At 35.0% G+C, this 24071-nt stretch overlaps 5 protein-coding genes across 6 annotated transcripts; 4 read left to right on the top strand and 1 right to left on the bottom strand.

The window, feature by feature from the left end:
• Positions 1 to 88: 88 nt before the first annotated feature.
• On the bottom strand, positions 89 to 2061 carry LOC105644991 (GDSL esterase/lipase At3g48460). Its single transcript, XM_012230496.4, has 2 exons — positions 1245 to 2061; positions 89 to 879 (listed from the first exon to the last, which is right to left on the bottom strand). The coding sequence occupies exons 1-2, from the start codon at positions 2013 to 2015 to the stop codon at positions 334 to 336; spliced, it is 1317 nt and encodes a 438-aa protein (XP_012085886.1). The 5' UTR covers positions 2016 to 2061; the 3' UTR covers positions 89 to 333.
• A 964-nt stretch (positions 2062 to 3025) lies between these two features.
• Positions 3026 to 10894, top strand: TNO1 (TGN-related, localized SYP41 interacting protein). The gene is made up of 8 exons (XM_012230178.4): positions 3026 to 3434; positions 3551 to 3748; positions 3836 to 7135; positions 7232 to 8075; positions 8150 to 8802; positions 9804 to 9957; positions 10044 to 10125; positions 10459 to 10894. Exons 1-8 carry the CDS (start codon positions 3315 to 3317, stop codon positions 10559 to 10561), a joined length of 5454 nt encoding a protein of 1817 aa, XP_012085568.1. The 5' UTR covers positions 3026 to 3314; the 3' UTR covers positions 10562 to 10894.
• A 329-nt stretch (positions 10895 to 11223) lies between these two features.
• LOC105644727 (CAAX amino terminal protease family protein) lies at positions 11224 to 13860 on the top strand. The gene is made up of 7 exons (XM_012230177.3): positions 11224 to 11436; positions 11516 to 11791; positions 12019 to 12079; positions 12575 to 12699; positions 12897 to 12959; positions 13044 to 13168; positions 13474 to 13860. Exons 1-7 carry the CDS (start codon positions 11350 to 11352, stop codon positions 13616 to 13618), a joined length of 882 nt encoding a protein of 293 aa, XP_012085567.1. The 5' UTR covers positions 11224 to 11349; the 3' UTR covers positions 13619 to 13860.
• A 989-nt stretch (positions 13861 to 14849) lies between these two features.
• On the top strand, positions 14850 to 19944 carry RGS1 (REGULATOR OF G-PROTEIN SIGNALING 1). 2 transcript variants are annotated; one of them, XM_012230176.4, is made up of 11 exons: positions 14850 to 15229; positions 16002 to 16122; positions 16244 to 16307; positions 16421 to 16505; positions 16687 to 16760; positions 16916 to 17107; positions 17542 to 17630; positions 17756 to 17994; positions 18223 to 18347; positions 19147 to 19268; positions 19368 to 19944. In XM_012230176.4, exons 1-11 carry the CDS (start codon positions 15153 to 15155, stop codon positions 19587 to 19589), a joined length of 1410 nt encoding a protein of 469 aa, XP_012085566.1. In that variant the 5' UTR covers positions 14850 to 15152; the 3' UTR covers positions 19590 to 19944. The 2 variants fall into 2 exon arrangements, with proteins under 2 accessions (XP_012085566.1, XP_020539234.1); XM_020683575.3 differs by lacking the exon at positions 14850 to 15229 and adding an exon at positions 15366 to 15648.
• Positions 19945 to 21680: 1736 nt separating this feature from the next.
• KCR2 (beta-ketoacyl reductase 2) lies at positions 21681 to 23098 on the top strand. The gene is made up of 3 exons (XM_012230174.3): positions 21681 to 22359; positions 22458 to 22527; positions 22614 to 23098. Exons 1-3 carry the CDS (start codon positions 21686 to 21688, stop codon positions 22857 to 22859), a joined length of 990 nt encoding a protein of 329 aa, XP_012085564.1. The 5' UTR covers positions 21681 to 21685; the 3' UTR covers positions 22860 to 23098.
• Positions 23099 to 24071: the final 973 nt, after the last annotated feature.

The raw sequence follows: 24071 nt of genomic DNA on the forward strand, positions 1-24071 counted from the left end.
TCCGAGCTATATGATTCACCTTTGAATTGTTTTACAAAGCTAGAAAAATGAATAATCATGTTAAAACACAAATGACAGAATAAACAGGTAAAATAACGTTTCAAATCCATTAATTGGATCCCTTAATTGGCAAGTCAAAAAAATGAAGTAAACCTTTCTTGTTATACAAACGAAACAAGGTAAGAAAATTTGAAGTGCAAGTTCCTATTCTTAAGCGGTTCAACTAGGGCCTTATTCAATGCTGCTACATCTGTAGCCAGAACAATAAGCACACAAGCGCCCTTTTTGCTGCTTTAATAAGCTCATCTGATAATGAGCAACACTACATTTAGCCTAAGCAGCACCACCTGAAGCTGAGGCGCCACCTGAGACAGAGACCTTCTTCCTGGCCTCGATCAAAACATTAAACTCTGGGGAACAATAGCCTTTTTCGTGGAATAAGAGTTTCGCTAAATGTTTGTTCATAGCTTCAGTGAAATGAATCCCATCCCAACTAATATACTTGTTAGGATCCGTACAAGTGGTAGAGCCAACTGATCCACAGAGATTTTTCAAGCAAAAATTGAGTTCTCCTCCTCCAACTCCACAACATGCCTTAAAAGGCTCTTCAAAATTGAATTTCTTGTGGTTTTTTAATATTTCCATGTATGCTTTCCATGTATCTGCAAAAATTATTACACAATCTTTGTTTCCTTCTCTATAAGCTTCCAAACTCTTCTTGAGAAGCTCGTTATGTGACATTATCTTAGAATTAACTTCTGATGAACATCCCAATTTGTCATGCTCTTTTGCTTTATTCAGGAGCAGTTGTACTGGACAGCAGCCAACTGGTGGTAGCCCTTGAACTACAATGTACTTTGCTCCTTTATCTAGCAATGACTGTCATAAACAAACAAACTGTAGTAACATTTTTAAAGGGAAAAAAAAGTTCTGATAGGAGAATAAATACGTGTCTGATGGGATTTCAAACATCAAACTATAGACAATACCCACCAGCTAGGGGTGACCAAGGTTTGGTTTTGAACTAGAATCAAAACCAGTTCTTGGAAATTGGAATTGACGGTTCAGTCTCCATTTGAGACAGTTTCCAAAAAAAGAAAGTAAAAATCTTGAATTATAGTCATGAAAATTGGGTGGAAAAACTCAAAAAAGAAGATGAAACAAGAATCAAGAGTTCTGGTCTTGATCCAGTTTGGAACCTTGGAATCAAACAAACTCGAAAATTTATTGTTTTGAATATGTACCTCAAGAAATTGGCCGACATGACCCACAGATGCTTCTGAAAGTGATTTAGCAGAAAAAGAAGATCCCAAAATACGTGCATAATCACTAGAACCTAAAGCACCAATCCAGAAGAGGGAGTTTTCAATTTGAGTTTTGCATTTTTCATCATCTTTCTCTTTGCAACCCACACTCTGAAGGTAACTGTTAAACCATTCTATTTGTTCCAAAGTGTTATCAGGAACTGGTTTCCATACTAGACTGCGAAAATTCTTTTGACTAGCAAAAAATGCACTAGAAAGACAAGTTGATCCACCCACTGCGAAGTTAGCACCAGCAGTGAAATTAGGTTTAGTTTCCTTATATGCGTCTAATGGAGGCAAACCAATATCCTTACAGAGGAAATCAATCACCAACAGTCCATTGCTTAATCTATGGCCATGCAAGCCAGTAACTTTGGCATACTGAGAACTTTGAAACACCTTAATAAGAGCAGATTGGAGGCCTTCCACGTAAAAACAATTACCAGTATCTGTATATGAGTCTCCAAATGCATAAATCTTTGTAAAGGATCCTTTAAAGGTGATTTCAACATTTTTACTAACGGTGGTTTCACCGGAAGGTGTTTTTTTCTCTTGGGTTGGAGGAGGTGTTTCTTTTTTCTGGGTTGGAGGAGGTGTTTCTTTTTTCGGAGGAGCTTGTGGAGTATCTTGGGCAGGAGGCTCATGAGCAAAACAACAAGAAAAGGCAATAAAGAGTGAAATACAAAAGAAAAGACACTCAAATTTCTTCATCTTGTAGGATTTATCTAATCAATGTTTTTGTTTTGTCTTGTGTTTTTTGATGTTTGTATTTATAGCTTTCTTTCTCCTAGAATTTGGCAGTAAACCTCCATAGTTATAGGATACTGAATTGGTCTTAATCAGCCCCGTGTCTTCCTCCTAGAAATTTTCTTTCTTTTTTTTAATTGATTCACAAAAAAAGTTTAATTTATTTATTTTTCTTACATAATGTTCTATCCTATATAAAAAAAAAAAAATTACTGTTACCAAGTTCAATTGGTCCAGACAACAATTAGCTAGTATTCTTAATTGTATTATGTGAACTCAAGTATTTTACTTAAACTTTACATAACAATAATTTTTATATATAAAAAGTGTTTTATGTTTGATGGAACTTTTATATTATTTGGCATTTAAAATGTGATAAAGGTTGGACTTTTACTATATGTCATGCAGAATTATTAAATTTGGATGATACCATACTTTTTCAATCTTGTATAAGTATACTTGCTATAACTTTTTTTTTTTTTTTTTTTTTTTTTCTTTTAAAAATTTCCCATGAAATATAGGAAATATAAAAAAAAATCTATTTATTGTCAACAAATATTAAACTCTAACCGCTCTATGTTTATTACATATAGGCAATATGACACAATTTCATTAATTCATTTAGATATGTATTTAAATAAATCACATAAAATAAATTTTTTATTTTTAATTAATAAATTCAAACCCAAAATCTCGGGTTAAAGAGAGAAAGATCCCTGCCATCCCATTTCACCGTTGATTAGTCATTCGCTTATTTTTTAATGCAAGAGGTTGAGGTGTTTACAGATTTTCTTTTAATTTATTCCCATATTTTCCCCTTTCTATGGCAAAAAGAGCTAAACGGCTGCGTTTCTGTATACATTGGCAAACTGTAACGGCACCGTTTTACACCAAGCGAAACCGCGCGACAAATTAACTTCCTAACGTCATGTGCGGACCTTCACAGTTCACAGCAACGAACAAAAACAGATCAACTCCAAAATTACTGATCCCAAGGAAAAGTGATACTCTACTAATCATGTGTTCTACTAACTACACGTCTCCGTCGGATCAGAAACCAACAATTTCCATCACACGCAATAAATCACCGTTGATTTCATCGCGACTCAAATCCAGCTTCCGCTTCTGTTTTCACTTCCATAGTCAAAATCCCCAATCTTTCAGCTCTTCATTCTAGGGTTTCTCTTCCAACTCCTTTTCAAATCTGCAGATCCGATAATTCAAATTTCCCTCCTAATTCTGTTATGATTGATTGAAATTAAAATGTCAGAGAGTAATGATTCGGTGGAGGTATCTCCCCAAAATGGAGATCATGTGTCCAATGGATTAGAAGAAAAAGAGGAATCTAATGGACCGATCAATCATGAAACTTTCATTGATAAGGTAATCTGATATTTTTTTTTATTAAATTTCTAATATTTTTCCTGTTAGAGCCTTGCTCTTGCTTGTTATATTATGTGTACGTGGATTGGGCTAAGTGAGGAAGAGCGCAAATGCAGGAACCGGAAGCGGAAACAGAAAATGAACCAGAAGCAGAGGTAGAGTCCGAGCATATTCCTCACGTGGAAAGTAAAGAAGATATGTTCGTTGATGCACCTGATGATATGCAAGACAATCAGTTTCAGGAAATGGACAACGGAAGTATTCAAGATGACTCTACACTCGCCGAGAAAGACACTGTTAGAGAAGAGTACAATGTCAGCTTTTTGAAAATTAAAAATTTCTTTGTCAATAAGATTGCTAATTGTTTTATGGAATCTAACTTTTATGATTTTTTTTATTAGGAAGAAAGAGAGGAATTTGCAAGAGAAGTTGCTAATCTTCGACGCCAGCTTAGGGATTTGGCGAATAAAAAGTCATTGCGTAGTGATGATAATGAGGTCCAGGAAGACGTGGCTGATGGTGCTACGTTGAGTGATATGATAAGTGAGTGCTCCCAATTTGTTAAAGTTTCATTAGAGGAGAGGTTGCAGGCTGAGAGCACTATAAGGGAGCTTCGACAACAGATTGAAGATCTTAATGAGAAGGTTCAGGTGGAACAGAACGTTGAAGTTGTTGCAGATAGGATGCTGGGTTCTCTTGGTATGTTGGTTAATCAAGAAGAGTTGTTGGATTATTCTGTTATGGGGAAGATTTCTCATGCTGAGAGAAGTACTTCTTTGTTAGTGGAGCAGTATAGATGGTTTCTTTATGAAGTTGATCAATTCAGGCAGTGTTTATTGGAGGGAGGGTTTAATGTCGGAGCGCAAGAGGAGTTTGGATATGCATCAGTTTTTGCTGTGGCCCGTGGTGAGTTGCTGGAGCTCAAGAAAACAGAAGCAGAGATGTTGGAAAAAGTAAGCCATCTGGAAGATATAAATAGGAAATTCCTTGAGGAAGTTGAGCAGGAAAAAGCAAAGGCAGAGATGGCGAGTTCCGAACTTGAAAAAGTAAAGTTGGAGCTTGAGCAGGAAAAGAATAGATGTGCTAATACCAAAGAAAAGCTCAGTATGGCCGTCACCAAAGGCAAAGCATTGGTTCAGCAGCGAGATTCACTAAAGCAGTCTCTGGCTGATAAAACGAGGGAACTTGACAGATGTTTGGTTGAATTGCAAGAGAAGTCAAATGCAGCTAATGCTGCTGAGCTATGCAAGGGGGAGTTGGCCAAATGTGAAAGCGTGGTTGCATCATTGCAGGATATGCTTTCTCAAAGGAATGCTATTCTTGAAAGTTTTGAGGAAGTTTTTGCTCAGACCAATATGCCTGCGGAACTCCAGTCAATGGATATTGCCGAGAGGTTAAAATGGCTTGTAAATGTGGTTGCATCACTGCAGGAAACACTGTCACAAAAAGACGTGGTTTTTGAAAATTTTGAAGCAATTTTTTCTCAAACTAGTTTCTTTGAGGAAATAGAATCAAAGGATATGATTGAGAAATTGAAATGGATTGTAAATTTGGTTGCATCACTGCAGGAAATGCTTTCTCAAAGGAACAGTACTATAGACAGCCTTGAAGAAATTTTCTCTCACACCAGTGCACCTGTGGAAGTTCAGTCAATGGATACTGTTGAAAGATTCAAATGGATTGTGGAGGAGAGAAATTCCCTAAAGGATGATTCACTGGAATTCCACAAACTGAAGGATGCCTTATCTTTAATTGATATGCCAGAAACTGCTTCACCATGTGATTTGGAAGCTCGAATATGTTGGCTAAAGGATTCAGTCAACCAGGCAAAAGTTGAAATAAATTCGTTGCATGATGAGATTGCTAGGATAAAGGAAGCTGCACAAAGGGAGATTGACAGCTTAAGTGCTACACTTTTGGCGGAATCACAAGAAAAGGAATGCATTAAAACAAAGCTGGATGACCTTGCATGCAAATTTGAAGGGGCTGCCAAAGAAGCGCATCAAGCTTCATATGAAAAGGATCAGATGGTGAGGCTCTTGTTGGCGGGTTCTGGGATAACAGAGACTTATTCTGATGTGGCTACACTCATTGACAGATGCTTTGGGAAGATAAAAGAACAAATCAATGCTTCTTTTGATACTTCTCCTGCCCATGCTGAGGTGTTTGAAAGAATGCAGAATCTCTTGTATGTCAAGGATCAAGAATTGATGCTCTGTCAGAAACTTCTAGAAGAAGACATACTGGTGAGGACAGAGGTTAAAAATCTTTCTAATGAGTTAAGAATGACATCCGTAGAACTTGCTGCATTGAAGGAAGAAAAAGACTCTCTGCAGAAAGATCTTGAACGATCAGAAGAGAAGTCTGCTTTGCTAAGGGAGAAATTGTCTTTGGCAGTTAAGAAAGGAAAAGGCCTGGTTCAAGATCGGGAAAACTTGAAACTCACACTGGATGAAAAGAAATCAGAAATTGAGAAGCTGAAGCTAGATTTACAACAAAAGGAATCTATTGTTGCTGACTGCAGGGATCAGATAAGTAGTTTCTCTACTGATCTAGAACGGGTCCCAAAGTTAGAAGCTGATCTTGTTGCTATGAAAAATCAGCGGGATGAACTTGAGAAGTTCTTGTTGGAGAGCAACAACATGTTACAAAAAGTTATTGAATCCATTGATCAGATTGTTCTTCCTGTTGATTCAGTTTTTGAGGAGCCTGTAGAAAAAGTGAATTGGCTTAAAGGGTACATGATCGAATGCCAGCAGGGTAAGGCCCATGCAGAAGAAGAGCTGAATAAAATCAGGGAAGAAACCAGTATTCTGACCAGTAAACTAACAGAGGCACAACAAACTATGAACTCACTGGAATATGCATTGTCAACTGCGGAGAACCAGGTTTCTCAGCTGACTGTAGAGAAGAGGGAAGTAGAAGCTGCCAAGGACAATGTTGAGCAGGACTTGCAGAAAGCAAGAGATGAAGCTCACGCCCAAACTAGCAAGATGACAGAGGCTTATGCAACTAGAAAGTCACTCGAAGCTGCATTGTCTGTGGCAGAAAATAATATTGCTCTGATCATCAAAGAGAGAGAAGAGGCTCAATTGAGCAGAGCTGCTACAGAGACCGAGCTAGAGAGAGTGAGAGAGGAAGTTGCTATTCAGACTAGCAAGCTAACAGAGGCTTATGGAACTATAAAATCTCTTGAAGATGCACTATCTCAGGCTGAGGCCAATATTTCTTTGCTTACTGAACAAAATAATCATGTCCAAGATGGTAGAACCAATTTAGAGGATGAACTAAAAAAGCTAAAAGAAGAAGCTGAGTTACAGGCTAGTAGGCTGGCAGATGCCTCCTCAACCGTGAGATCACTGGAAGATGCATTGTCTAAGGCAGGAAACAATGTTTCTGTGCTTGAGGGTGAAAAGAAAATTGCTGAGCAGGAAATTTCTACACTTAATTCCAAGTTGAAGGCATGCATGGATGAATTAGCTGGAACAAATGGAAGCTTAGAAACCAGGTCTGCAGAATTCATCCATCACCTTAGTGACCTTCAGATGCTTATCAGAAATGAGAGTCTATTGCCCACGGTTAGACAACATTTTGAGAGGGAATTTGAGAACCTGAAAAACATGGATCTCATTCTCAGAAACATAAATTGCCATTTTGTAAATGCAAGTTTAGAAGTGCTGCCAAGTCACCCTATCATGGAGGTAACACCGTATGTTTTATAATTATCATACTTCTTTAGGTATTCTTGATTAAGTTTATGTGGCTTTCCTCTAACTTCTTGTTTTGATTCATTCCAGGAAAATTGGCATGTGATAAAACCTTTTCCACACGACCTTGGTGATATTGTACACAGAGAAATGGATAATGGCGATGTTAATGCTTCAGATGTTGACAACATTTCCATATACTTTAAGAAAATTGTTGAGAGGTTAAAGTCACAAGACACAATTCTTGTGGACAATTTTGAATGTTTCTCTACTTTAATAGCTGAGTTTATTGAAGATCTGTTGAGAAAAGTAAGGGTAACTGAGGATGCAGTAACTATTGTTTTGGAGCACATGGAGTCCATGAAACAGAAGATAAAGAATATGGAATTGCATAAAGAGGAACAAGAGAAAACCATCACCATGTTAGAAACAGATTGTAGAGTTTTACTATCTGCCTGCACTAATGCCACGAGCAAACTAGAATTTGAAGAACTTGGCTCAATTTCTGGGCTTGAAAAGTTAAGTCCTAGTATGAATCTAGAAGTGATGGAAGTTGAAGCTGAGGACATGGAGCACCAACAAAGTTTTGATGGCAGCAGGTATGCCAAAATGGCAGAAAATTTAGTATTGGCTACAAGAAAAGTTCAAACTCTAATGCAAGTATTTGAGAGCACGAGTAACGCGGCTGCTGCCACAATTGAAGATTTGCAGAAGAAACTGCTACAAAGCAGAGAAGCTTTTGAGAAAGTCATAGAAGAAAGAGGTCTAATTCTGGATAGGGTTTCTGAGTTGGAGAGCGATGTTGAAACCTTACAAAATTCTTGCAAAAAGCTGAGGCTCAAAACAGGGGATTACCAAGCCATAGAGGAGAAGTTGAAAGAAAAAGAAGCTGAACTTTCAAATTTACATAACAATTTGTTGATGAAAGAACAAGGTGAATATTTTTTGTATAATGTTATTGAATCTATCAAATTTAGTTGTTTTACTAACTGATGTTTCTTGTTCCAGAGGCAAAAGATGCTCTTATGTCTGCATCTGAATTGAAAACCCTTTTTGATAAGATAAGGGAGGTCGAAATTCCTTTTGCACAGTCAGAAGTTTGGGATATGCAGCCCTATAGTTCAGTTGATGTACAGAAACTGTTTCACATCATCGATAGTGTACCTGAGTTGCAGCATCAAATAAATAAATTATCTCATGATAAAGACAGGCTACAGTCAACTCTATCAATGCAGGTTCATGATATAGAACACCTAAAGGAGGAAATTGAGAAACAAATTAGAAATAACCAAGCTTCTGAAAAGATAAGCAACGAAATGTCTGGGATAACATTAAGTTTGGAGAAAATCATTGATATATTGGGATGTAGCGAAATTTTTGGAGACCCAAAAAGCACTAGTGTGCAGATACTTTTGCCAGTACTAGAAAAACAGATTCTGGCCTTGCATTTGGAAGCCAAAAATTCAAATTCCCAAGCTCAGGAACTTAGCACAAGGTTGCTTGAGAGCCAGAAGGTTATAGAGGAATTATCAACAAAGATTAAATTGCTTGAAGATTCATTTCGTAGTAAAACTGTCCAGCCAGAGATTGTGCAGGAAAGGAGCATCTTTGAAGCTCCTTCATTGCCTACTGGCTCAGAAATATCTGAAATTGAAGATGCGGTAAAATATTGTCTTTGTGCTACCGTGATTAAATTTTTCTCTTCATGCACTGCCATTACTTGCTGCTAGAATTTGGTAAATTCCATTAGCTCGTAATAGTTGTTGACCTTATGGTTAGTTAGAGAAAACAAAAGTAGACTAATGTTTATATATATATATATATACATACATTTGTTAAAACACATGAAATGAACAAAGGATGCGCTAGGGAACCTGTTGACATCAACTTGATAGTTTTTGAGAAGCTTCTTTCTGTTTTGTTTTTGTCTGCTCCAATAATGTGCTAATTAATCATGTGTAGTTTTGCTTGTTGAGAATACCTTAACTTCAATCATGGGAGCTTCAGTTCTTGTGAAAGGCAACGGGTCTGCCATTCCTTTTTTCATGCGTCCCAAATTTTGCCTCCTTATGTTTTGTGGGTCCATACTATTCTCCTCCTGTCAGAAAGTTGGTATTTTGTGTTGATTTTAGAGGTTTTGTTACCCAAAATGCCAATGGCTTAGCTGCTCAGTGTTGAACTACACAACCAAACCAAAAATTGATTGGTTTGTTGCATCTTGTGTCCAATATACCTTCAAACTTTATGTCAAGCTATGTGGGTGTGTATGTATCAATTTGTTCAATCCAACCATGTTGAGTTCCTTTTTTTCCCCGCCACAGTTCTTCTGCATGCTTTTAACCTTTATGTTTGCTGTAAGGTAAATCACATGTTTTGTTATGCACTTACCGGAATCTTCTAAGACTCCACTTGTCTGCACCTTTGGAAGTCTTGAGATCTGATGACACTAATGGTTAAAGCCATTCCAAATGTATATCATATTGTGATTTTTCTGTACATGCAAATGCATAAAACTCAGTAGAGTAATACGAGCAAATGCATGAAACGCTTTGTCTTGCATCAGTATCTTTCTCTTAAGATGCTTGCTGTTACTGCTTTTTTGATTGACCATAACATAAGGAAGCTGCATCTACTCAACTATTTATCCTTGTTGCTTATGCAGGCCTCAGTTGGAAAGAATGGGAATGGGTTATCTCTTGCTCCCTCAGCTGCTCAACTGAGAACTATGCGAAAAGGATCAGGTGACCATCTTGTTCTCAGTATTGATTCAGAATCTGGTACTCTGATCAACAACGAGGAAACAGATGAGGAAAAAGGTTAGTATTCATTGGTTTTATGTACCCAAATAAGTTCCACAGCTTGGATAGTTATACTAGTTTTTTTTTTTTTTTCTCCGTGGCAGGTCATGTATTCAAGTCTCTAAACACATCAGGTCTTATTCCCAGGCAAGGAAAGTCACTCGCAGATCGAGTTGATGGAATATGGTAAAGTGTTTGGATTGTCCATTAAACATAAAATGAGCGGAAATTGGGAAGGATGAGGGAAAACTGAAAATGTTGCTTCTAATTTCTCTTGTTCTTTAAATGAAATTTGTATAAGGTGGTAGGGACAATTACTAATGCTAGGTTCTCTAGTCATTAACTTCATTTCTTTTTTTATTAAATATATATATATATATATATATATATATATTTAATAAAAAAAGAAATGAAGTTAATTTTACATGATTAGGATCCAAGGCTGCTGTCAGGGGTAAATTTTGTGGAATTGGATACTTGTATCAACTTCAAACTAAGTTTCCCTTTTAACCTATGCAGGGTATCCGGTGGTCGAGTCCTAATGAGTCGTCCTAGAGCGAGGCTGGGCCTCATTGCATATTGGCTTGTCTTGCACATATGGCTATTGGGAACCATCTTGTAACCAAGTTCACCTCTCTGAATCACTTTTGCAGCATTTCTTTGTCAGCTATAGCAACTTGTATCATAGAGTTTTTTTTTTTTTTTTTTTTTTTTTTCCCATTCATTTCTTCCTCTTTTTCCCCCTCCAAAGATGTTTATATGCTTATTCTTTCCCATTGATTCTCTGCAATTATATTTTAGGGTTGAGAGAATCCAAGCCTCTAGCCTTCTGGGAAATAATAGTACACATTTTCCTCCCCTTATCTCCTATTGGAAAATTGAGATAGACTTGTGAATGGCATGTGAAAATTGATAGTGCTTTGAATATATATTGTATATATTATGCGTTTATATATGTCATCCTGTGTCGTTGTGTTTACACGTGCACTAAATTGTGTAATTAATATTTGATAAATTTTATTTATTTCGAAAACTCGAACTTTTATTTAAATAAATCAAGGAAAAACTTGTTAATTTCTAATTGGCAAACTATTAAATGTTCCTCTCAATTTAATCATCGGGTATTCTATAATAAGATTTTTTTTTTCAGAAAAAAAAAGAATTATTCTTAGGAAATGTACTTACTTTTAAGTCCAGCTTTTTTTTCCAAGTTAAAAAAATGACCATCCACGTGGCAAGAATCTGAGATTTAGAGGGAAGAGAATGAATAACAGATAACAGAAATACAAAATAAAATCGTTTCAAGACAGGTTAAATTCATCTAAACTTTGAATTATCTTTCTCTCTACTCTCTTTCTATTTTGGTTTGTAGTTGGAGAATTAAGCTAGGGTTTCATAGCAGATACCGCCATGCCTTTAACCATAACCCACAATTTCTCTTGGAAGCAGACTCTCCCATACGATTCACTCAAAGTTTTACTACCCAAATCGAGTAGGGTAAAGACACTCACTTTTCATCTTCTAATAAAAAAATCTTTTATTTTTTGGATTCTTAATTTCTTCTTCTTCTTTTCAGGAGTATAGATTTTGCACAACAGCTTTTGCCAGACAGAAATCGGTGAAAAAGTTGAGAAAGAATGGACAATCGCCAAATGGGACGATTTTGAAAACTACCCAAAAGAGTTTAGAAATAGATGAAAGCAAGGTTTTAACAAATGGGTCTTCTTTAGAGGATAATAATAATGTTAATTCTATGGAGAATTCAGTCAATTTCCCTTCAAGAAGTGATGTGCTTCAGGCTTGCATTGTCACTTCTGGGTTGATAGCTGCTTTTGGTGTAGTAATTCGACAGGTACGTAGCCTTTTCATTTAATTGCTACAATTGCTATTTTTATCATGTTTGTGAAGCAGGATGAATTACAAATCTTTTATATACTTTAATGGTGATTGATTATGGAAGCTACTTTTAATTTATGATTTAGGATTATGGTTTTCAAATTTTTGTGAATTAAAATTTTATTGCTTCATCCTGGTAAATAATTTGTGTATTAAATTCTATTTCCTAATTGTAATTTCCAGGTATCTCATGTTGCATCAGTTGAAGGATTGCCTATCCTTGATTGCTCTACAGCAGTTTCATGTATAAATTTTATGGTTGTCATTTCTGCTTGCTGATCATTTAGAAGTTTAATTTTCATTCTGTTTGATGAGAGAAATCACTTTATAATGATGAATGCATCCACAAAAAGGATGAACATGCCTAACTTTAGGTGGAGGTTAAGTTTTCAATGAAAGGTGCACAAAATTTCCAATAACGGCAGCTGTTTGCCTGAAGTTTAACATTGTTTGTGCACAAAATAAGTTAGTCTTTTGGTTTTAGCGCTCACAGATAGTCATATTTAAATGAAAATAAATTTTCTCAAGTTTGTTCCCCGTGGAACTTGGAAGTGCAAATCTGATTTGATGATAAACTCGTACTTTCAATTGTAGATTATTAAATGGCGACCCAATACATGCAAAGGAACTTCTTTTCCTCTTTAATGAGTTCTCGCCAAATCCAGAAGCAATTATTCTAAAAGAAAGATTATTTGTTTATTACTTTCAGGAGTTTCACTCTTTGCCTCTTTCTTTGCAGTTGATATTGAGATGTGGCATATTGAGTTGATTGCAGGATTGGTTATACTGATATCATCATGCCGATACTTGCTAGTGAAGACATGGCCAGATTTTGCCGAATCTACAGAAGCTGCCAATCAGCAGGTAGCTCTACTCAGTTTTCTGCCTGTCTCTAAATGGTGCTATACAACAATGGAATTTCTTGTGACTTAAAATCATTTAACATCTATTTAGCAGCCAATCAGAATTATTTTGTTAACATCTATACCTGTATCTCCATGACTGTTTAATGTTTGATTGCTTTCTTGAATATTGAAAAAGATGATGCTTTTCTAACGTAGGTCCTTACATCACTTCAACCTTTGGATTACATCGTAATTTCATTTTTGCCAGGGATTAGTGAGGTAATGAGTGAAGTATCAGAAGTTTTTTTTTCGTTTGCTTTTCTAGAATAAATACTGAAGTATATAATTTCATGGATTGCCCAGGAGCTCCTTTTCCGTGGCGGATTGCTACCTCTTTTTGGAATGGATTGGAAGAGTGCTTTGGCAGTTGGTTCTGTATTTGGCATTCTGCACTTGGGCAGCGGTCGAAAGTACTCTTTTGCTCTCTGGTATTCATCTTCTAAAATCAATGCATAAATTTTTCCTTCAAACTTCTTCTTTCTGTAGGCATATATTACCATTTTGTGAAATGGACAAACTTTCATGGTTCATTTGAAAACCAAGCACTGAACATTAACACAATAAAACTCTGCTTCAGTGTTTTGTAAGATAAATCACATCCTAATATTTATAACACAAAAATATTTACAACATTTACTTTTATTATTAAGGTCTTTTTCTTAAGAATGATCTTCAAATTACAGTTACCTTAATGTACGACTAGCCATAATTTTCTTGTTCAACATTGTTTCAGGGCAACTTTTGTTGGAGTATTATATGGCTATGCTACCATTCTATCATCGAGCATCATTGTGCCAATGGCTTCTCATGCATTGAACAATCTTGTTGGAGGGATCTTGTGGCGAACCACGTCAAAGTCCTCAAATTCGCTGAAGTAGATATTATATGGTCTGAACCACAGGTAAAAGGTCTAGGTCTATTGCCTTTTGGTTGGAGTATCAACTCATTTTGCAACGGTAAGCCATGCTGCATATGCAATTCAGGAAACCCACTCCGTTGCATCCAATGTTGTCCACAAGGATGTAAGCCTTTATGGAGATAACTATACATACATGTTGTCTCTCTATATGACCTTTTTTTTTTATGAATAAAAGGCAGCAATAAAAATTACTATTTCTCATATTATGATTTTTTTTATTTTTTATTTTTATTTTCTATTTACAATGTTTAAAAGTTTTAGTTTTAATTGAGTTACAATACAATTACTATTACAACAACATCCCATTACAATTAATCCATCAATGTGAAAATAAAAATAACCTAATTTGGCAAAAAAAAAAGCTTACTATTTGTTTCAGTTGATAATATTTTGTTGCTGGATCAAAATGATAAGTCGTTTATTAAGATGAGTGATGCTTTGATTACCAAGTGAATTTTTTTTCTTAACAAAAGAATCCAGAATCTCATTTTTAGCCATATAGCAGTTACTGTTGTTCAATAAATTGCATTTTGCTGCTCGCTCAAATTTCTCTCTTCAAAAATCGAGAAAAAAAAAAAAGAAAGGGAAGATAAGTTGATAGAAAGTAAAAATTAGGGAGAGAAAATTTCACCATATACATTACCTATGCGATCGACAAAAATGATTTAGGACACTTTGAAATTATTTAATCTAGTTGTAATTAAACAAATTTGCTTTAAAATGTACTTGCCTCCTAAAAACGAATTCGGTCATCATAAATAATTGCACCTAAAAGCAAATTAAAGTTGCGTTTTTTGATAAAATAATGCTCAACGGTGAACTCAAACTTAAATAAATGCAAAACACATTGTTTGAATTAAAATGAAAAATTAATTACTTCGCCTCTTTTTCTCTCTCTCTCCAGCTTATAAGAAATTAAACAGTGACCCACGGTTGTTATCATTTTAGAAAAAGTAACCTTGAATTGCTATTAAACTCATTATATTTTTGCATCTAAAGATTAGCTGAATTCTTACAATTAAAGGTTCAATCTTGAGTTTCTATGAGTTCTCAAGTTTAATTTTTTATTTATTGCTTGAATACTTCAGTTATAGCACAAATGAAATTTGCAACCATGTTGAAATGTTTAGAGTGCTCACTGCTCAGTGTCTAAAGAACTATTTAGGGGGAAATTGCAATTAGTGACAAATTGAAAGTGAAATTGATAGTTATAAGACATTAACTTAACAAAGGCCACTTATTAACGTCAAGACATCTCTTGATTTTCCTTTTTGTGTTTGGTTTTTCGAGTCAAAAACGCAACTGACGTGGAATTAGAAATGTACTCGCAAATCAAAGTTTTACTAACGATCCAAAGACTTTTCCTTTTCGCTTCAACGGCCATGGCGATTGGTCAATCTTTAGATTTAATCAAATGGGTAAAAGATTTTCTTGTGTTTTGATTGTTTGATAGTAGTCCATGAAAGAAGTCCGATACTTGTAAATACGAGAAAATGACAAGCTGTGCAGTGGAAGGAGGCTGTCCTACCGATTACATGGCTATTTCCATAGCCATCATCTCCATGATTTTGTATGTTTCCCCTTTTCTAATTTGTTTGTAGTTTTTTTGCTTAGTAGTTGTCCGTGCGTTAGTTTAGCAGTTGGTGGATATCCTTTTTGATGGGTTAGCTGTGATTTTTGCTAATTACTATTGCTGAATTCATTGCTAGATTACCTGCAATACATATGTGTTTGTTCTTTTCCTTCAACATTGAAATCGTGTTATTCTGTTATGGTTTTTGTGGTGATTTTTCATTTTTGATGGTTACCTGTTTGATGTTATGCCTCAATGAATCAGTTTCAAGTTTGTAGTTTGGTTTAGTCATTCTCTAGTTTTGGCCTTAAATGGAGCCCTTTGTGCGAGAAATCGCTTCATTGAGCCTTGAGAGAGAGAAAGTGAGGGAAGCTGAGATAAGGTTGACCATAGCAACTCAAGTAATTCTTGAACAGGTACTTTAAGAGTGTTGGCGATCATGATGTAGAATATCATGAAAGTACTTGGATGCACTATTCAGCTATGTTGCTTTCTCAGAGCTCAATTTGCTGACCAGTGAGCTTTGAATCTTTTTGTATTTCAGCGATTTGGGGCCAATCTAGTAGTTGTTAAGACATAAAAACTGTGGAAACCAGAAATTTCAACCTAAGCCTCTCCCTTTCTTTAGCTCTTGTTTTATATTCCATTATACAATGTTCATCTTGTTATCTTATTTTGATGTCGTTGTGATATGTACTCTAGGACCAAGAATTTATTACTACGAAAATAAATTCTGTTCTCTTCTATTGAGTGACATTGTTTTTTTCAGGCTTCTTTCGCGGTCAATTTTTCCCTTTTTGGTCCACAAAGTTCCACGTATTAATGGCAGTAGCTTCTGGATTCCACTAATTCAAGTTTTTGCAAGCTTCAATCTGTTGTTATCAATTGTGGTAAACTACTGATAAATGAACCGACCTTGCTTATGCTTCAGTGGCTTCATCCACTGAAAGTTTGTTATTGGCAGTTTAAAATTGTATTGAACTGTGTTTTTCATGTCTTCTTCTGGTGTAGATGCATCTCAATTTACTGAAATTCAAAAGGAGGCATTGGTGGCAATCTTGCTATATTTGGGCAGGTTATTGACTGCTTTCTATGTCAATTAGATATCTTAAGTTATGGATAGTTGCTGCTTCAATTTCAGTAATGCATTTAGCCCACAAAAATGCTTATGATTTTTTTCCCTCTCAGTCTGGGTTGAAGGTCCATTGGGATTTGGTTTGCTGCTGAGCTGTCGCATAGCACAGGCTTTCCAGCTGTATTACATATTTCTGAAGTGAGTAGAAAGTGTGTACTCTTTGTGGAAATTGAAATTGAAGTATAGAACTTGGTGAAACTTGCTGGATTTGTTACTCAGCACAAGACAACCTGTTCAGTCTTTAGATGATATTTTCCATTTGCCATATTATTTAACCGTCTAGAAATTTTTTCCTAACTATTTGGTATTAATATTGCAGGAGGCGCTTACCACCAATTAGATCTTACATGTTTCTTCCGCTAATTCAATTGCCATGGATTGCTGGGGCTGCACGTAAGAATCTTACATATCAAATCACTAGTACCTCCCGTGCCTCCTCCTTATCCCCCAAAAACGAAATGCAGGGCCACACTTTGTACATGTTACCCCCTCTCTCTCTTTGTTGTAATTGCTCATTTTAACAAGAGGAATTATCTCAACATTTGTAGTTATCCATGTGAAGAAGCCGCTGAATACTAGATGCCACATGGGCACTCATTGGATCGTTCCAGTTTTGTTGCTTCATACTTCCTATGTTGCTGCTTTGGTTGGATTCACAGGGTTGATTCGGCATATTGAGTTCAGGTTTGATGAACTCAAAGACCTGTGGCAGGGGATTCTTGTCTCAGCATCATCTATTGGTACAATTTTATCTTGGTTCTTTACAAGGTTCTGCAATTTTTTTCTTTCTTAAATGTTGATTTCTGTTATATCCAATTAATTCATCAGGCTCCTTATTTTGATCAACCAGTCATTTGGTGGAATGAAAAATCAATGCATGGACAATATTAATGGATAATTAGGCTTAGTCTTAACATTTATGGGTTTGGTTAGTTCTCTAAAGAATTAAATTGTTTCCTACAGTTAGCTCTTTTGGCTGCTGTCCACATTCATTTGGAGGATTGTACACTATACAAGTATTGTGAGAAATGACCATCGAAAATTGTTTAAGCTATTAATTAATTGAGTTTGATGGCATATTTCCATACTCTTTTATAAGCTGATTAGCAATGCAGTTTATGGATGCCTGAAATTGATCCACCTCTTTTTAACTTGTACTCTTTTGTACTTCCAGGACTGTGGGTTGTTGCTTATGTTTTGAATGAAATTCATGACGATATCGCATCGCTTCAAGTTGTCTCCAGATGTTTGCTTTTATTTACAGTATGTTTTTTTATCCAGCTCTTTTCTCTTTTCATGTACCTGCTGGAAATATTAATCAATTTAATTTAGGTAATTAGTCTTCTTCTTATACATATTTTCTAACATATCTCAGGTGTACTCCTCAGGCAAGTATTTTTGTGCTGGCTTTCTTCTCTATATCAAGTTCCCAACCTTTGCTTTCACAAATCAGCTTGAGGAAAAGAGAACGTCCAGAATATGTGACAATGGGTCAGGCTTTGGGTATACCTGACAGTGGACTGCTTCTGCAAAGAGATCTGGTTCCAGTAGTAGATCCTAATGAACCTCTGGACAAGCTTCTTCTCAACAAAAAATTTCGTCAATCTTTTATGGCATTTGCAGATAGGTTTCTCTCTCCTCCATAGTTCAATTAATAGAATGCATACTCAGCTAATGCAATAGAACTTGGAATTTCCAAGTTTCATTGTATTTCCTTTAAGAAAGAAATTAGGTTTTGGATACTTGGAACAATTTGGAGGTTAAAGAATGGGTAAAAAAGATAAAAAGAAATGTGGAAGAAGAATTGGTCTTTGAAGATTAAAGTCTAACATTTATGTTTTTGTCTTAACTGCAGTTGTTTAGCAGGGGAGAGTGTTCATTTCTACGATGAAGTGCATGAACGTTGCAAAATTCCTATAGATGACACAGTAAGAAGGATCTATATGACACGGCATATTATTGAGAAATATATAGTCGCAGGTATGTGATATTTATAAGGATCAACCTTTCATATTCATTAGTGCTTTACGTTCAACCATAATTATCCTTGCTTATCATATTTGTTAGCTGAATAAATATGGTTCAATGAGGATAAGCATTTTTCAGAGTGGAGATAGATTAAACTAGTGATGTTGTCTGGCTATTTGTAATTAAGAAGTCAAACAAAGAAATAAAACAGTGAAAATCAAGTTCTCTTTGGCTGCTTTTGGGTAAAGGTGTGTACGCATAATCCTTCTCTGCAAAGGAACTTGTGAGTGCACCCTACACGCATTTTCCTTCTGGCATTAATCAACAAATCAGTACCCATTTGCCTCTAGAACAAGTGCATGAATATGTAGCCATGGTCCGATTTATGGTAGCTAATTTGTAGGCAGTCCAGCTGGTTTTTCTTGTTTCTTTTTTTTCATTGACAATGGCATATTTCCCTTTTCTCCATCAAATCAGCATAATTAGCTTATTAGTGTTTCTTGCTTACGCTTTCACAATAAGTGCTACTGGACTATAAGGCTGGTGTACGCTTAACTTTCATTATTTTTGCCCGAAATATGCTTAACTTTCATTATTTTTGTCCGAAAATATCAAATATATTATTATGATAAGAACCTTGAATACCTCAGAATACCTAAATACCATATCTGTAAAATTTACAGTGAAGTCAATGAACTTCCTGCTAAACTCTTACTTATCGAGGAAATTTTGGTTGTCTGAAGTGGAAATTTCCTCACTTTGAATATGTACTAGTTCACTTCACTCTGAATATGACTTTTCTACGACACAGGTGCAACAATGGAAGTGAATATATCTCATCGAACACGAGAAGAAATATTGAGTACCACCAATCTAGCAGACTCGGATCTCTTTAATAAGGCAATAAATGAGTTGTTGCAGCTAATGAAAACGGTATGTTGCTTTGTGGGATCAATTTCTATTAGTTTCGATTTGAATTAGTGTAGAAACTCGAATGTATATATCTAAAGTAATTGTTTTTCTTTTTTGAAGAATTTGGCAAAAGATTATTGGTCATCCACTTTTTTCATCAAATTCAAGGAAGAAGCCAGTATGAGGTCCAATGGTCATGACCTGGAGCAGATGGCAGGTTGGAACTTTTCTCCAAGATTGAGTTCTGTTCATGGTGCTGATGATCCATTCCACCAAGAACATCTTGTAAAGGGCTCTGGCTGCACTAATCATGATTCGGACGCAACAAATCAAGAATTGTGAATATAATGCTGGTTTACCGCAACTTCCATACAAGGACTAAGCATGGACATTGAGCATGACAAGTGATGCATGATAAACCCCCAACATTTACATTTGGAATGATGAAATGCACCCAAAAGAAGAAAAAGAAAGAACAGATGGACAGACAGAGTAAAGCAAGAAAGGAGGTACACGCTAAACAACCCTTTATGGTGGGAAATTACTACATCTATGTTATTTTATAGACACACACAAATGTTAGTTACAACGAGTGTTCTAGTGTTCAAAGCTGTACAGGCAAAAAAGTGTATTGTTGTACTCTTTGAGCATGATATTTGTGCTAGTTAGGCCAGCCTCTGCCTCACCATTGAGTTAATTTCTACCCATCTCCCCTTACCTACTTTCCAGGATTTTCATTTCTGACCGCATATTAAGTGTTTAATAGTAACATGAACATTCGTGGCAAAACAGACAGAGATTGATTGGACAGAACGGAGTACTCAAAAAATTACGTTTGTTTAGAGAAAATATTTTATCTAAAACATACTTTTTTCGTGTTTTTCTTTTTTTTTTTTAAAAAAAAAATTAAGAATGCTTAATTAGTCAATAGAATTTCTCTCTTAAAAGAAAAATTAAATCATTTTAAAAGAAAATGACTTTTTTTTTAAAGGAAAAATATTTGTGGATATTGATAAACTTATTGTAATTTTATAACCCACATTCATTGATTAGTGATGATTATTATTATTATAAATCAGCTAATAAGCACCTACTAAAATTTGTCATTTTTATGCATTTTTCTCGTTTTTGACAATAAAATTTTAAAATATGAAATTCTTGTAATTCCAAATATTTTTGTAGTCTTGTAAATTATAAATTTTAATACTATAAACGAACAATAAAAATAAATTATTAGGAAAATGTTTTCTAAAAAAAATAAATTTTTTAAAAACAAACGAGTCTAAGGTTACTTTTATCTATTTTTTTTTCTTTAATGAAAAAAAAAAAAAAATTCTCTGCATAGTGTTGCGGTGAATTAATGCTGACATCGATACGTGAACGGCAGGACGTCATGGATTATGAACCGAAAATTGTTGCGATCCACCAAATCTCACATGTGTCGTGGGATTCTGAAATACCAGACAATCTGGCAGCAGAGCTCGCCGGTGCATAATTGCAGGCTCGTCAGTTGTGACATATGGCTGAGCTGAACAGTAATGACCATCTGTAACCGTTAGAAGCTTAAATGGGATGTTGGCATGTAAAGTAAATGCATCCACAGAAAGAGAAACGGAAACAGCCAAACAGGGACCACAATCAGTGAATGGCTATAAAAATTAACCTTACAGAGATGGAGTAGTGATGTTGGTCCATGTGCCTCCGAGGCTAGTGCATGTGAATGTGATGTATACCCTTCAAGGCCCTATTTTATCCGAATTTACTTTGTTTTCCAAGATAAAATTAAATGAGAGTTGATAATATCACATTTATGAAGAGAGTTGATATATGAAATTTTCCCCGGCTATTATTAAAATTTCATTTGGGTGAAAAGTTCACTGATAGGTTGTATTTGGCAATAGATTTTTTAAACCATTCGATTATATTTTACAGTAATCGGTAATATAATGTTTGAATTAATATTTAGAGGTTAAAATAGCATTTTATATAAAATTAACCCATATAACGTGTAATTTTTATTATTTTATGAAAAGCCACTGAAATAGAACGCTATTCAAATAACTATTTTGTCAAACAGATTCATAATATAGTGGAAAGATATTTATGTATTGAATTATTTCTCTATTCATCTCACATGCCTCAAGAAAAATAAATCTCTATATGGCCTAGTAATTAGAATACATTAGATCCTATACTTGATCTTAAAGATGTAATTGAGTTATAATTTTGTAAAAGGTTTTAACGTAATCGATTTTCAAAAAAGAATTAGTTTCTCGTGTAACTGTTAAACAGGAATAGAATCATACTCTTGGTAATTTTTTAATCATAAAAGAAAAATCACTCTAGATAGGAAATTATCAAAAAAATAAAAATAAAAAATAAAAAAAAAAAAAAGAGAGGAAGAAGAAAGAAAGAAAGAATGTGTTTAAATTGAAGCAATGCCAATTGCCAATAACTCAAAACACCAGAAAATGCTTTCAACAAGCATCAATCACCTTTCAGCCCAACCATATTGGCTTCTTCTAATCTCATCTCTTGGCTTTCTCTCTCTGTTAAACTACTCCTTCTCTCTTCTCAATTGGGTCTACAAAACATTTCTGAGACCACAAAAGAATCTCAAAGAAAAATATGGTTCATGGGCTCTCATCACAGGAGCAACAGATGGTATAGGCAAAGCCTTTGCTAAACAACTCGCAAAACAAGGCCTAAACCTAATCTTAGTAAGTAAAACCCTTGACAAGCTTAAAAAAGTCTCAAATGAAATCCAAGAGGAATTTCCAAATACCAAAATCAAGATTGTGGATTTTGATTTTTCAAGTGAAATTGCAAGTGGGATCAAACTTATAGAGGAGGCTATCAAAGGGATAGATGTGGGTTTGTTGATAAATAATGTGGGTATTACATATCCACAAGCCATGTTCTTGCATGAAGTTGATGAGAAAACTTGGATGAGTATAGTTAGGGTTAATTTAGAAGGAACAAGTAGAGTTACAAAAGCAGTTTTGAAAGGGATGATCCAGAGGAAAAAAGGTGTCATTGTTAATATTGGTTCAGGAGCTTCCATTGTTGTGCCTTCACATCCTCTCTACACCATTTATGCTGCAACAAAAGGGTAATATAATTTATTTTTCAAGCTATTAATGTTTAAAAAGTTTTTATTAATCCTATATAATTTAGTTAAACAATAACTTCGGAAAATTCTTAGTGCAGGTATATTGATAAACTATCAAGATGTTTGTACGTGGAATACAGAAGCTATGGGATTGATGTTCAGTGTCAGGTATTATTACGTTGTTGTTAAGTTAACGTTAATATTAATATTAATGTAATTAAATAAATTTTTGGTTGATTAATTTTTTTTATTAGGTGCCATTATATGTAGCAACAAAAATGACATCAAGAGTGGCGTTCATAGAGAAATCATCTTTGTTTATACCATCACCGGAAGATTATGCAAAAGCTGCAGTAAAACAAATAGGGTATGAAGCTCGTTGCACTCCTTATTGGTCTCACTCGCTTCAATGGTTCTTTGCCCAGTTGCTTCCGGAGGCTGTTCTTGATTCTTGGCGTCTCTCTCTCGGAATCCGCCGGAGGGGAAAGATAGTTGCCTGAAAATATGTATATATAGCCATTTGGTTCAGTTAATATATAGGAAAATCTAGCTACTTTAATAAGCTCATTGATTCTTATATTATCATCGACATATACATGTTTTCTGGAACCAATATGATATTTGTAAGCTTGGAAACGACATGATGTTAAGTTTGGCAAAAGATGGAAGAGGGTCGTTTTCACAGAAGAAAGTTTGTCTGTCAAGAGATGAATATACTCTTTCTTACGGTTAAGGGAAACCCACCCTTCCTTTGTTTTTGGATTTTTTTGTATGTCATAAAGTTTGATTCACAGCAAATAACATCAATATCTATAAATGAATACAAATTTAATTCTAGAAAATGTAGTTGCTGGGAGTGGTTTATATATATAAAGCAAATAAGAAGTCGGCAATTTCCGGAAAAGTGATAATATAAATTTAATTCTGAAAAACACAGTTATTCGCAGAGTTTAAAAGCGCAATTACTCGCAATTACAACCACCACCGTACCTAAATAATTCCAAAACACGAATGGGCACTACCAAATTTTCTTTTGAAATATTAATGAATGTGCTAAGCCAAACTTGGAAAGGAAATCTATATGAAGTATGAACTGAGGAAACACTTTATATTAAGGCTAAAATAAGTAGAAAAGCTGTGTTTGCATAAATTGCCTAGACAAGAATGCAAATTCTACATCAAACTGATTCAGGTTATGTCAATCTATATATGTACTCTAGTTTGACTATCTCCCCCACAATTCCAATACTTCATTAACTCTTCTTAATATTACCATATATGAATAAATTATAGTTTTATTTTTTATTTCTAAGTGTTTACCTTAAAAATTGAATCCTACGCTAGTTATCGCTAATTATTTTTTTTTTCAATAAAAAATAAAAATAAAAAATTTTAAACAGATCAGAGTAAGTTTTGAATCCTCGACCATAAGAAGTTTTAGTAATACAGTGACTATGGTCCATGGGCTATGCTCAGTCGCTCAGCTGATGGAATTGGCAAAGCTCTGGCTTTTTGGGCTAGCATCAAAAGGGTCTTAAACCAAATTTTGGATGGTAGAAAACCTGAAAATACAATGAAACCAACATATATATCGAGAAATTCAAATAAAGACAAGTGGTATTGACCTGGAAAGTTCTGGTGGGACTGAGATTTAAGAGAGGTAGAGAATGTTGTTAACAGATTGGATGTTGGTATTTTTTATTACAAAGCCT

Source organism: Jatropha curcas, chromosome 3 (assembly GCF_041381405.1).
Source record: "Jatropha curcas cultivar XTBG-Jc1 chromosome 3, XTBG_Jcur_1.0, whole genome shotgun sequence".
NCBI classification, from domain to species: Eukaryota; Viridiplantae; Streptophyta; class Magnoliopsida; order Malpighiales; family Euphorbiaceae; genus Jatropha; species Jatropha curcas.

Bases quoted from the DNA above. Each gene is read 5' to 3' on its own strand.
- LOC105644727 (XM_012230177.3), top strand. From the start codon at position 11,350: ATGCCTTTAACCATAACCCACAATTTCTCTTGGAAGCAGACTCTCCCA. The intron at 11,437-11,515 runs GTAAAGACACTC...TCTTCTTTTCAG, and splicing joins TACTACCCAAATCGAGTAGG to GAGTATAGATTTTGCACAAC. The intron at 12,080-12,574 runs GTATAAATTTTA...CTTTCTTTGCAG, and splicing joins TTGCTCTACAGCAGTTTCAT to TTGATATTGAGATGTGGCAT.
- KCR2 (XM_012230174.3), top strand. From the start codon at position 21,686: ATGCCAATTGCCAATAACTCAAAACACCAGAAAATGCTTTCAACAAGC. The intron at 22,360-22,457 runs GTAATATAATTT...TTCTTAGTGCAG, and splicing joins ATTTATGCTGCAACAAAAGG to GTATATTGATAAACTATCAA. The intron at 22,528-22,613 runs GTATTATTACGT...TTTTTTTATTAG, and splicing joins GGATTGATGTTCAGTGTCAG to GTGCCATTATATGTAGCAAC.
- RGS1 (XM_012230176.4), top strand. From the start codon at position 15,153: ATGACAAGCTGTGCAGTGGAAGGAGGCTGTCCTACCGATTACATGGCT. The intron at 16,123-16,243 runs GTAAACTACTGA...CTTCTGGTGTAG, and splicing joins ATCTGTTGTTATCAATTGTG to ATGCATCTCAATTTACTGAA. The intron at 19,269-19,367 runs GTATGTTGCTTT...TCTTTTTTGAAG, and splicing joins TGTTGCAGCTAATGAAAACG to AATTTGGCAAAAGATTATTG.
- LOC105644991 (XM_012230496.4), bottom strand. From the start codon at position 2,015: ATGAAGAAATTTGAGTGTCTTTTCTTTTGTATTTCACTCTTTATTGCC. The intron at 880-1,244 runs GTACATATTCAA...TGTTTATGACAG, and splicing joins ATGTCGGCCAATTTCTTGAG to TCATTGCTAGATAAAGGAGC.
- TNO1 (XM_012230178.4), top strand. From the start codon at position 3,315: ATGTCAGAGAGTAATGATTCGGTGGAGGTATCTCCCCAAAATGGAGAT. The intron at 7,136-7,231 runs GTAACACCGTAT...GATTCATTCCAG, and splicing joins CAAGTCACCCTATCATGGAG to GAAAATTGGCATGTGATAAA. The intron at 10,126-10,458 runs GTAAAGTGTTTG...TAACCTATGCAG, and splicing joins GATCGAGTTGATGGAATATG to GGTATCCGGTGGTCGAGTCC.